This window comes from Bos javanicus, chromosome 8, assembly GCF_032452875.1.
Source record: "Bos javanicus breed banteng chromosome 8, ARS-OSU_banteng_1.0, whole genome shotgun sequence".
NCBI lineage: Eukaryota > Metazoa > Chordata > Mammalia > Artiodactyla > Bovidae > Bos > Bos javanicus.
The window spans coordinates 44,366,564-44,380,040 of NC_083875.1; the positions used below are offsets into that span (position 1 = coordinate 44,366,564).

The window sequence follows — 13,477 nt, forward strand, 5'->3', positions numbered from 1 at the left end:
ATCCAAGTCTATGCCCCAACCAGTAATGCTGAAGAAGCTGAAGTTGAACGGTTCTATGAAGACCTACAAGACCTTTTAGAACTAACACCCAAAAAAGATGTACTTTTCATTATAGGGGATTGGAATGCAAAAGTAGGAAGTCAAGAAACACCTGGAATAACAGGCAAATTTGGCCTTGGAATACGGAATGAAGCAGGGCAAAGACTAACAGAGTTTTGCCAAGAAAATGCACTGGTCATAGTAAACACTGTCTTCCAACAACACAAGAGAAGACTCTATACATGGACATCACCAGATGGTCAACACGGAAATCAGACTGATTATATTCTTTGCAGCCAAAGATGGAGAAGCTCTATACAGTCAGCAAAAACAAGACCAGGAGCTGACTGTGGCTCAGACTATGAACTCCTGATTGCCAAATTCAGACTTAAATTGAAGAAAGTAGGGAAAACCACTAGACCATTCAGGTATGACCTAAATCAAATCCCTTATGATTATACAGTGGAAGTAAGAAATAGATTTAAGGGCCTAGATCTGATAGACAGAGTACCTGATGAACGATGGAATGAAGTTCGTGACATTGTACAGGAGACAGGGATCAAGACCATTCCCATGGAAAAGAAATGCAAAAAAGCAAAATGGCTGTCTGGGGAGGCCTTACAAATAGCTGTGAAAAGAAGAGAAACAAAAAGCAAAGGAGAAAAGGAAAGACATAAACATCTGAATGCAGAGTTCCAAAGAATAGCAAGAAGAGATAAGAAAGCCTTCTTCAGCGATCAATGCAAAGAAATAGAGGAAAACAACAGAATGGGAAAGACTAGGGATCTCTTCAAGAAAATCAGAGATACCAAAGGAACATTTCATGCAAAGATGGGCTCGATAAAGGACAGAAATGGTATGGACCTAACAGAAGCAGAAGATATTAAGAAGAGATGGCAAGAATACACAGAAGAACTGTACCAAAAAGATCTTCACGACCCAGATAATCACGATGGTGTGATCACTGACCTAGAGCCAGACATCCTGGAAGTCAAGTGGGCCTTAGAAAGCATCACTACGAACAAAACTAGTGGAGGTGATGGAATTCCAGTTGAGCTATTCCAAATCCTGAAAGATGATGCTGTGAAAGTGCTGCATTCAAAATGCCAGCAAATTTGGAAAACTCAGCAGTGGCCACAGGAATGGAAAAGGTCAGTTTCCATTCCAATCTCAAAGAAAGGCAATGCCAAAGAATGCTCAAACTACCGCACAATTGCACTCATCTCACACACTAGTAAAGTAATGCTCAAAATTCTCCAAGCCAGGCTTCAGCAATATGTGAACCGTGAACTTCCTGATGTTCAAGCTGGTTTTAGAAAAGGCAGAGGAACCAGAGATCAAATTGCCAACATCTGCTGGATCATGGAAAAAGCAAGAGAGTTCCAGAAAAACATCTATTTCTGCTTTACTGACTATGCCAAAACCTTTGACTGTGCGGATCACAATAAATTGTGGAAAATTCTGAAAGAGATGGGAATACCAGACCACTTGACCTGCCTCTTGAGAAATTTGTATGCAGGTCAGGAAGCAACAGTTAGAACTGGACATGGAACAACAGACTGGTTCCAAATAGGAAAAGGAGTTCGTCAAGGCTGTATATTGTCACCCTGTTTATTTAACTTCTATGCAGAGTACATCATGAGAAACGCTGGACTGCAAGAAACACAAGCTGGAATCAAGATTGCCGGGAGAAATATCAATAACCTCAGATATGCAGATGACACCACCCTTATGGCAGAAAGTGAAGAGGAACTCAAAAGCCTCTTGATGAAAGTGAAAGTGGAGAGTGAAAAAGTTGGCTTAAAGCTCAACATTCAGAAAACAAAGATCATGGCATCCGGTCCCATCACTTCATGGGAAATAGATGGGGAAACAGTTGAAACAGTGTCAGACTTTATTTTTCTGGGCTCCAACATCACTGCATATGGTGACTGCAGCCATGAAATTAAAAGATGCTTACTCCTTGGAAGGAAAGTTATGACCAACCTAGATAGCATATTCAAAAGCAGAGACATTACTTTGCCAACAAAGGTTCGTCTAGTCAAGGCTATGGTTTTTCCTGTGGTCATGTATGGATGTGAGAGTTGGACTGTGAAGAAAGCTGAGCGCCAAAGAACTGATGCTTTTGAACTGTAGTGTTGGAGAAGACTCTTGAGAATCCCTTGGACTGCAAGGAGATCCAACCAGTCCATTCTGAAGGAGATCAGCCCTGGGATTTCTTTGGAAGGAATGATGCTAAAGCTGAAACTCCAGTACTTTGGCCACCTCATGCGAAGAGTTGACTCACTGGAAAAGACTCTGATGCTGGGAGGGATTGGGGGCAAGAGGAGAAGCGAACGACAGAGGATGAGATGGCTGGATGGCATCACTGACTCGATGGACGTGAGTCTGGGTGAACTCCGGGAGTTGGTGATGGACAGGGAGGCCTGGCGTGCTGTGACTCATGGGGTCGCAAAGAGTCAGACACGACTGAGCAACTGATCTGATTTGGGTGGTGGCAGTCATGGAGAAACTCACTTCTTGTGAACTATGAGATCATAAGACCCTAAAGTCATGAGTCAGTTTTCCCTTTGGCTTGGAGGGTCCATCTCATGATAATAAGGAGCTGGGAAGTTTAGAAGATGGTCACAAGTCAACTGTGATCACACCTGGGTGAGGGGCCCTGTGCAGGCAGGAAGACACTGTGATCTGGAGACAGTCAGGGAGCAGTGGCCACTGGGTAGATGGTGGGAATTCCCAGTCACTCACAGGCAGGCTGACCCAGGATTCACGTGCACATGGCTTCAAACAGACGCAACGCAAGGCAGAGAAGGGAGAAGTTTCCACTGTGTGGTTAAGCTGGCGTTTCATGGGTGTGTTTGGTCATCAAGCACATGGACTGTGCTCAGTGGTTAGGAGCATGGCGGGGGCACTTGTGCAGGTCACAGCTATGCCAGCTAGCACAGAACCTGCAAGTAAGTGCACTCACCTGGCTGGCTTTGGCGTTCACATCCCCACAGGCGAAGAGCTCTTCCACGACTTGCATGTCCTTCTCTGCTTCCACGGCAGCGAGGGCTGCCAGCATGATGGGGGTGTACCCTGCCTTATTCTGGTGATCCACGTTACACACGTCTGCAAAAACATGAGTCTCTTGAGGCAAGAACCAGTCTTCCAACAGCATCAGTTGCCCTCCTGAACTGAAGGTGTGGAGTATGGGAGAGCCCAGTAAAATGGCCTCCAGCAGTCAAAGTCCCAGAGTGAGTCAGAAGGAAATGTGAGAGATGTTTTCATACTAAACCAAAGAAAAAGTTTTTTTCTAGGTCATGAGAAATGACAGCAAGCTTTCACAGCCCCTCTTGTTTGCAAATAGCGGTTGAACTACAACAGCTTGGAAGTCTGGGAGGCTGTTCCAAGTAATGGTTGCTTTGAAGAATACAATATAATGTGGAATCTAGACATTAATCTCTGTCTAGAAAATCACCATTTTGGAGTGAAGAAGGTGATCAGACTATAAGGGAAAGAAGGATTTGTAGAGGCTTATGTAGGAACACTGAATATGGTGTTCCCCACTCATAAACCACTGCTCACTCTGAGACCCTGAGCTTGATGCTCTCATGTATGACCCTTCAAATTAGAATCCAATCATATGACACCCAGCTCTAAGAATTGTGGTCTGACAGCAACTTTAGTTAAATCCCGTACAAACTGTCAGGGACTCCTAGACTCAATAAACCAGAACTTATCTAGTCCTGTAATTCTTAAGGAGTCTTCAGGGCTTAAATTAGGCTTCCCAGGTGGCTCAGTGGTAAAGAATCCATCTGTCAGTGCAGGAGACGCAGGAGCTAGAGTTTGATCCCTGGGGTCAGGAAGATCCCCTGGAGGAAGAAATGGCAAACCACTCCAGTATTCTTGCCCAGAAAAGTCCATGGACAGAGGACCCTGGCAGGCTACAGTTCACAGGGTTGCAAAGAGTCAGACATGACTAAGCATATACACACACAGGGCCTAAATTATCCTGCAGGCATCCTTAAGTTCCTTCAGCACTTTCTAATAAAATGAAAGGAATGGGAAGTGCAGGCAAGAAACTTTTTATGTGAGACCAGATACAATTAAAGTGCTTAGGGTGTTTCTGTCATTGAGACTGAGAAGAGACTGTATGGTGAAAAAGTTTTTAAGTTCTAAACAACTGCATACTAGGGACATAATGGTATTTACAACAGTGTGTATTTTTTAACAGAGAAAAGGAAAAAGAAAAGAAAAAAGCTGTCTGATGGAGAATCGGGTGAACAGACATGCTCTTCGAGGCACCTTACTATCTCCGGCATTCGGCTCTTTGCTGATGTTGCTAGTATCCTAGATTCACAAACATTCTTTATGGAGCCACAATCTAAGTCTATAAAGGTGAGCATTATAAAAAGTGAAGTAAACCCAGAAAAGTGATTAACCAAAGCCATCCAACAATGGAACTAAAATAACTTAGTTTACCAAAATATCCTGCCCATGCAAAATTTCCAAGGGCAGATTAAACTGTTACTTTCAGGAGCAGTCCTGAAATCCTGTTCTTAACTTTCCCGGATATTATCCACTTCTCTGTTTAAACAGTAACCTGCGCTGAGAGTATCATCAGCTCTGTTTATAGTCTGGAAAGTCTGAAGGACTTTCCTCTGGGAAGGAGGCTTGGAATTCCTTCCTTTAAACTGGAAACAGTTTTATCCTAAAATGACCCTTAAATTGGGAACAATCAAACTTAGAAAAAAAGATAGATTTGTTTGGTCTCTTCTCTGCATTAATCTAATGTTCCCAAAACAAAGCAGAAAAAAATTGGGACAGTTGGGTCAAGAAGCAGAATGGGAAAACCGGACAATTGCATTGCATATTCTAAATCAGATGTTCACACTGCGTTCTCACTCATCAGAGTGAGGTACTGTGGATTCTGTATCCATCAAATTAGAAGTAAAAATACGTATTTCAAAAAGAAATAAAGTGACTTGTAGACTCAAGGTATTGATAATAGGGCTGTTCCATTTGAACAAAAAGTTGAAAGCTCCCTATTTCTCAAGGGGACCCTTCTATGTAACACCCCATTACTCCATGTTTAATACATCCATTGGCTACATTCTCGAATGGAATGTGAGGCATGTGTGTTACCGAGGATACATCTTGCTGAACTGCACCACCGAATATCCTCAATGGCACCTTCCAAAACAGATCTGGAATCTGCTTCAAGCCTCCCATGAATGACTCAAGAATGAGATTCTTACCGTCTCATGGGGCAAAGCAATGTAAAGGCTTTTAGAAGGGTCACCAAACTGAGGAGTGGGTCGGCTAGCTCCTTCGAGATGAGTCACAACCTGAGTCTGTTGGAGGAGAGAAAGGGACTGCTAGTGTACCCGCGTCCAAGAGCATCTTCACGATCTCGAAGTTGGAGTGGGACACGCTGTAATGCAGGGCGGTGTTGCCGTTGCCGTCCGCCATGTTGATGACGTGACGCAGGACTTCCGGTGAGATGGCCTCAAAGGCGGCTATGTAGTCCCCCACCATGGCCGGGATGGCCGACTTCTGGCTGGACACGCGGAACCACTCGTGCTGGAGGGTGTTCAGACAGAACCGCTGCCAAGACACCAAGCAGTTGGCCATTAGCAGTTCTATTTATAGACCTTTCTGAGACCTAGCTGAAAGCCCAAGAAATCAGGCCTTTTATAGTCAAAGCACATGCAGATAGACTTTGGTCTCAAAGAACAACTAATAAAACCCAGAGCCCTCAGAGAAGCCTCAAATTCCAAACTGAAGTATACCTTCTGATTTGCACACACGCACATGTTCTAAATTCTATATCATCGTGCAAGAATTACACCAGGATGCTAAAATTCTAATTCTGCTAGCGATGAGCTGTTCAAAGCTGGGGAAGATACTTACTCTGTACCTCAGTTTCTTCATCTGAAAAATGGGCTAATAAAAATACCTTTCCTTCACCATGTTTGTGATGACAAATGAGGTAATACATGTTAAGTCACTTAGGCCAGGGTCCATTTATTATTGAACTATTAATATTATGTAGGGAGGTTGGCCTTGAAAATGATTTTCATAGTAATCAGGACAGGAGAAATCATTTGACACAATTAGGTTGCCTCCTTCCTGTCCAGTCCAACTTCAACTCCTTCAACATCCATCTCCACAGCACTAGGCTAGAGACCATAACCATGCAGGCAACCTGATTCTTACTACATCCCAAATAAAAATGTTCAACCACAGAAAGAGAATAAAAAGCAAATTACTTTTTGCTGAAACAAATTACTTTTTCCCATCAGGACATCTGCATCTGGTCATCAGCCCCACTTGCCTTCCCTTAGGCTGTGGACACATGAAATTGGCATTTCATAGTTTGGGTCACTTGAATGAAAAGGGTCCTGACCAGCAAAGAATTCATCTAATTTTTCTTTTCTTCTGTTCACTCACATATTCAGATTTCAATTCCTCTGGATACCTCACACAGAAGGAAGGGGAATTATATCATCTGGTTGTCAAACTCTGTTATAACTACATATTCAGTGTCCTGATACGGTTACATGGCCTTGGCGTTGCGATCATTCACATTTGGAACTTTTCATAGCACAGTACTTTAAACATGTCTTTACTGAATGAATATTCAGTTAACAAAAAAATGGACCAATCCTGGGGTGTGTGCTAAGAACATGCTTGACAACTGGGGCCCCAGAAATGTTAAGTCCTCCCTGAGGATCACATAACCTAGTATTACAGGTAAAGTCCCTGGTGGCTCAGTGGTAAAGAATCCACCTGCCAATGCAGGAGACACAGGTTCGATCCCTGGGTCAGGAAGATTCCCTGGAGAAGGAAATGGCATTCCAGGGAAATTCTCATTCCAGGGAAATCCCATGAATAGAGGAGTCTGGGGGGCTATAGTCCATGGGGTCACAAGAGTCCGACAAGACTTAGTGACTAAACAGCAATAACAATGGGGAAGGTAAAAGTAAAAGTATATAACAGCCATAAAATCTGGGGTCTGAAAGCATCAGTTTTAAGTTCAGGTTAAACCTAGTGGGAAATATTAACAGTGCAGCGACCTTTCCTGGTTTTATTATTTGTGACCAAGGTACAGACAGGCACTTAGTCTATACTGATAAGAGTTCAACATGTACATAAATGTCCCCCTAGGCTGGGGACTTCATTTAGTATTTCCTTCTGTAAACATCACTGCTATGCTCCTTTTTCAGTACAATATTTGAAGGTCAAGATTCAGCTGGCTCTGATAAATTTAAGTTTCTAAAGCAATATAAACAGATGTGAAAAGACAGCATAATTTTCAAAAATGATGCCATATAACAAGGTAACATGATTTAGTTGGGATGAAAAAAAACCATGGGATGAGAACTGAAGACAGGTATCATCCATTCCAAGCACTAACTAGCAGCTACTTATAATCTTTAGGGCCTCAGTTAAAGCGGGATAGACCAGGATAGTGTCCTGGTGGGAACACGTATGTCCTTCTCCTGTGCTAGCCATCACCAATTTTTCTTCAGATTGTGTTTGTTATGTGAGGAAAACTATTTGCCTTTCCAGCATTAGGTAATTCCCTAAGTCTCTTCCATCTTAACATTTTGGTTTCATAACTCTACAACTTTGTGAGACCTATGAATCAACTTGTCTCATCAGCTGCAGACTTTGATTATTTAGCATAAAACTTCACATTAAATCTTCCACTAATATGCTAAGATTCAAATGAACATTACTATCTAGAATAACATGAAATGCTATACCTTCTCAATGCACTGAATTCAAGTGTCTACCAGAAGGCTGGTCTAACCTATGAAAGAAGCTGCAAATCTAAACATCCCTAGAGCAACACACCTGGCAAGAACATCTGATTCACCATGGCCATGGAAATATTTATCTGTCCTATGTTATGCTACTCATGCTCCTTAAGGCAAAACTGTCTACCTCTTTGCCGCAGGCTTCTAAATCTCTCAAGCTGTGAGAGGCCAACAAGTGCAGTTATTTCTAGGTTTAAAAATAGTGACTGACTGCATTCCACATCAGAGCATAATACACAGTTTCATAATTGGAAGGAATGCTGACCTCGGCTCAGATAGGTTTCTCTTAAAAACACAGGCTAACTTAAAAAATTCCAGGACTCTGCTCCCTGGATCACAAGGTTCTATAAGCAGCCGGACATGCAGAAAGATGACAAATGGCTGCAATTAGCCCTCCTTTCCATATGCAAGTATCTGCCTCGCAGATGCTCAGCCCCCAAGAAAAGTACAGGCTGGAGAAAGAAGATCTGAAGTCAGGCCGGAGGGAGACATTCACAGGGTCGTCCGGCACACAGGGCAGCAGGATGGTCACTCTGCCCACACACTAGGAACAGTCTGGGGGGGAAAGAGTGCAGGCAACAACAGCCCAGGGCCTGCCGAGAGATAGGGTCTATAGGTCAAACTCACCATATCCTTGCTGGTCAAAGCTTTGGGGTCATTTATATTATTTTTCAGTAAGTTGCATGCAGACAACATCTTTTCACTTAATTCATATCTAGAAAGGGGGAAAAATAGAAGAAAGAGAGCTCAAGACTGACTACAGAAGGAAAGGCATCTTTACCTCAAACTCTATAACCCTTTACAAGACCAGGAGCCCTAAGTCAACCTCAGCAGGTTGTGGTGGCGCTAGGTGCCTGCCTGGGAGAGTCCAGATGCCCGAGGTTGGATGCTACATACAGAGCCAAGGCCTCCAGCTAGAGCTCTGGCCTTATTTCATGAGGGTAGCTTTCAGTTTCACCACTTTGGCTTGTGTGGCATTATGGAGATTTTCCACTGCTTTGGTTCTAAGTTCTTAAACATATTTTTACTCTTGAGGGGTTGAGGAGATCTGAATTACCACACACCCACTACGCTGACCAGTAAACCACACATGTGAAATCACATTTGGTGACTCAGGAAGGGTTTGTTTAACCCACATGAAAACATGAACTTAAAAGTCAGATGACATATGGCATATAAAGTATACCTCAATAAAGCTTTAAAAAAAAATAACATATATAAAAAATATGGAGCCATTTGAAAATACTTGAAGTATAAAGACACTTACCTTGTGTTAATGCAGTTAAATACTCATTTGCCAAATTAGTTTTCTGAAATGTTCTAGTTATACTTCACATGGTGAAAAAACATACTGAAATTTCCATCTGTTCTGTTCTCTCCTGTTCTATAAGCATTGATTCCACGTTTGCTAAGGCTTTAAAATTGGCTACACTTTTAGTACATGTTTTAGCCAACCAGAGTGTTTGATATTTCAGCTGCTGTTTATGACAGTCCCAAAGCCATTCTTGTGGTGATCCCAATCACTCAATAAGCAACAAACTATGGGCATGTGACTGATCACATCATCTCTACAGTAACTGTGACCTTTGGTTGAGGCCAAAAACTGTTCCTCTCATATAATATCAGTACAGACCCATAATATCAGTAAGGACACCTGTATAAGGATAAATGGGTAACGGTAAAATCTGAAACTTTAAAACGTGAAATGTGTTGGTTACAAAAAATTCTAATATGGCTTTAAGTATAATTGAGGTTGTTAAAACAATGGAAGCTTTAGTGGTGCTTAAGAGTTTGGTGGATGGTGCCTCCACATACAAAGTGAGATATTAAACAGTTGAAGAAACAAAGGTGAACAGATACCAAGCCCTTCTCTTTGCTACCATAAGAGATCTAGCAGATTATTACTTCTGCACTTGTATCTACTAGCATTAGGACAAGAAGTACACACCTCTAAGGACCAGGTAAAGTTTAGCGCTTTGTTGGAGACTGGAAAAATCTATTAAGATTCAACTGCACAATCTACACAACCAGACAATTCTACTGCCAAAGTACACCAAACGTGGCAAGGGTCGGGGAGGGGGAGGATGTACCACACCTCTCTCTGATTTCCACCTTCTCAGGTTCGCATTCTGGAACCTGCATTTCATCTTCCACCCTGGTGGACGTGAAACCTTCCACATTAACTGCGTGGTGGCCTTCTGCCATTCCCCGAGTGTCTTCATCCTCCTCTTCCTCCTCCTCTTCCTCGGGAGGATACTCAGGGACATCACACTCGTCATCTGACTCGGAAGAAGAGCTTTCATCTGAGCTGGAATCATCACTGGAAGTGGTTTCATACCTAGGTGGCAATTGGGAGTTCAGGAGATGCGAGGTGCGCCCATGAAGACCCAGTGACAGAAATGTTTATGAAGGGAAAGCTGCTAAATGACTCCAGAAATTTCACCAGTGGTTTTTAGACCCTGCACTTAGAAGTTTGGAGTAAGGTCTACTTAGAAATCTGGTGGTTTTGAATGGGTTATCACTTAAAAGGGATAACCAAGGTTGCTGAGCAGTATCAGATAACCACTTGTAGAAAATAGCATGTATATATATAGCACCTCTGCTGCTGCTAAGTCGCTTCAGTCGTGTCCGACTCTATGCAACCCTGTAGACGGCAGCCCACCAGGCTCCCCCGTCCCTGAGATTCTCCAGGCAAGAACACTGGAATGGATTGCCATTTCCTTCTCTAATGTGTGAAAGTGAAAGTGAAGTTGCTCAGTCATGTCCGACTCTTAGCGACCCCATGGACTGCAGCCCACCAGGCTCCTCCGTCCATGGGATTTTCCAGGCAAGAGTACTGGAGTGGGGTGCCACTGCCTTCTCCATATAGCACCTCTAGCTTAGTGTAAATCAAAGGAAATTTATTTTATGGAAACCAATTCTGCGGTTGTTCATCTTTCCTGTTCCTTTTCTTTCCCCTTTTCATTCTTCCTATTTTGTACCTTTAATTCTCCCATTGTCCAAGGTGAACAGATTATGTAAGTAACCAACAGTTCCTCTGGTACACGCTCTCCAAACTGTGGGACACATTACCCAATAAAACGCTAATGACTTGGAAAGCAGACACCACTAAGTTAAACCTTTGTGGCACGCTTTACTATAAATATTATCTCAACTAACTCTGCACTATTGTTTCTTGTTGAGCCCATGTATGGATTAATAGGATTAACTGCTTTGATTCAACTGTAGGAGGACAAACAGGCTTGACTATTTATTTACCTGGGCCAATTACAAGAGAAGGAATAAAACAACTAAAACACATCCATTTAGAAAATGAAGAAGAGATGGCATGGCGAGGTTACTCTTCGGGCAAGAGGCCCTACTATTTTGTTTGTAAGCCTGGAGAGCCAAGCACAACAACCCGTTCTGAAGGAGTGGATGACTATCCCTGGCTCACGGAGCAATGCTCTCAGTCTTTGTCTGTTGCTCAGTCCTGCCACAGGTAAGTTACAAGCTGTCCAACAATGTAGGCAACCTGCTGCCTGCTGCTTTCCTTGAAGACCATTTGTTTCACATCAAAGGTGAGAGGATGTAAATTACTCAGCTTCATCAGGTATCCTTTCAAGAGCGAAATATCCTTACAGAGAGCAAGGGAGAAGAGAGGCCCAAATGCACCTTTATGAGGAGGGAATCTTCTGTCACCCTATACGGCAGCATCCTAGACTAGCACCTTTAAATAGGACTTGGGTAGACAGGAGGCAAAGGAAACAGACCACGTATCAGCACTAGTACCTCCATCTTTCCTTACCCTCCATTAATGCCAACAAACTGAAGATTCTTTTTTGCTCCATTTGAATCTTTGCTGGCATCTTTCTTCTTCATGATGGACTTCAGCGTACTTTCATTATTTGTACATACTGTGGAGAAGTGAATCATGGTGATCAAAATTAATATAATTCATACCCATATAAGTAAGTGAATAGGTATTCTTTATGTACATTCATTTTTTATTTATGTAACTAGAGATCTTGGCATGTATATATGAGAAACTTGTCCAAAATCCACTGGAAAATTGTGTGCATGCAAAGAAAATAATTCAAAGTTCCATTAATAACATTCTTTAAATGCAAAAAAAAAAAAAAAAATCCATTAGTCCTTCCAGACATAACAAAAGCAGTGACAACTAGCATCTATATCAGGCTTTACTGTTTATAAAGTGATGTCATATCTCACTTGATCCTCAAAAACCATCTAGGCACTAAGATAGGGATTATTATTAGTTGTTTTTTTTTTTTTTCAGTTGAGATAAACCTAGAAAAATTTATACCTGCCAGACAGGTATAAATGAAACAGTGAAATGCTGTTTAAAATATTTTGTAATTTGCAACATCAGATGAGTTTTCTTAAGGGGACCTCATTTCTCAAGGGGGCTTTCTTTGATAATCTTAAGAGATATTCTAGGCCTACTTCCTAACAACTGTGTAATCATTTTTCCAGGTCAATTTATAAGAAACACGGGCATTAGACTGGAACGCTGACAACTCTGGTCCTGTGCTGATGCTGAGAAGGGTTGTGAGTGAGGAAAGTTACCATAGAGGCCAGCGGCTATCTGGTCGTCTGTCAGATTCACTGGAGACAGCATGCTTTCCTGGGTGGGGAAGGTATCCTGGCTGCCGATGGGCTTCCCTTCCGTGGTCCCCGCCTCCTGCAGGGATGTCTGTGAGTTTAATGGCCCTCCTGACTGAAGGCCTCCACACTTACAGGTGTATTCCAAATTACTGCCTGTGAGGAAGGAGAAGGGTGTACAAATGTGTGATGCTAGGACCAGATAAAATGCGCTAAATGGCTTTAAAAACAATTCTTGCAATTCATCATTTTCTCAAGCACTTTTCCGGTGTTTTCTTTCTGCATAATTAGCACTACTATCCAAGCCATCTAAAAATCAAACCCCCAAGGCCTTCTTGACTCTGATCTCTTCCCTTTGACCACATCCGGGTCGGTCCTTCTAACTCCGCAGTGCCTCTCTTCTGTCTGTTCTGGCGCTGCCACCTTACCTTACACTGGACTACCAGTGTAGCATCCTGACTGTCCCTCTTCCTTCACATTTACCCCTCTCCCCACTCAGCTCAAATCCCATCCTTATTCCAGCTCAAACGCAACTTGAAAAACCTCAAAATCGCTCTACCACTCAGAAAACATAGTTCATGCTATTAATACTTAGCCAGATATTCTAACATCTGCCATTTGGCACTAGCTTACCTCTCCAGGGTTATTTCCCACTACACCTGTGGTCTTTTTGGGGTGCATCCCAGCAGGCGGAACTCCTCCCAGTGTAGAAAGTGGGGTCTCCTCTTTTCTCACAAGCACACCTGCCTCAGTTTACTCTCTTCTGCCTGGTGCTGCTCCTTCCCTATGCTCCCTCACATGGACAACCCTCCCATTACTTCCTCTTCCAAGCCTTACCTCATCTCCCCACTGGAAACTAACTCTCCTTCCTCTGAACTCTCAAGGCCCATCTTTAAGACTCTCCTACAAGATCTATAATACAAGGTACTAGCTGATTCCTTAGACTCCCTTCTTGTCTGTAAATATTTTAAGGGCCTACAAAACTAATTTAATCAACTTTGTTTCTCTCACTCATCTTCTAGATT

General features: G+C 42.7%; 1 protein-coding gene across 18 annotated transcripts in view; it reads right to left on the reverse strand.

The window, feature by feature from the left end:
- The window catches only part of KANK1 (KN motif and ankyrin repeat domains 1), a 213,472-nt gene that overhangs the window by 4,659 nt on the left and 195,336 nt on the right, over positions 1 to 13,477 (reverse strand). For 12 of the 18 annotated variants that reach the window (XM_061425447.1, XM_061425446.1, XM_061425448.1 and 9 more), the window contains 6 exons: positions 12,417 to 12,608; positions 11,635 to 11,743; positions 9,943 to 10,185; positions 8,475 to 8,562; positions 5,409 to 5,628; positions 3,008 to 3,150 (listed from right to left, as the gene is read on the reverse strand). In XM_061425447.1, the coding sequence (XP_061281431.1) occupies positions 3,008 to 3,150; positions 5,409 to 5,628; positions 8,475 to 8,562; positions 9,943 to 10,185; positions 11,635 to 11,743; positions 12,417 to 12,608 (995 nt within the window). Of the gene's footprint in view, positions 1 to 3,007; positions 3,151 to 3,197; positions 3,894 to 5,408; positions 5,629 to 8,474; positions 8,563 to 9,942; positions 10,186 to 11,634; positions 11,744 to 12,416; positions 12,609 to 13,477 lie in introns of those variants that run through there. The other 6 variants (XM_061425450.1, XM_061425461.1, XM_061425449.1 and 3 more) reach the window with 2 other exon arrangements.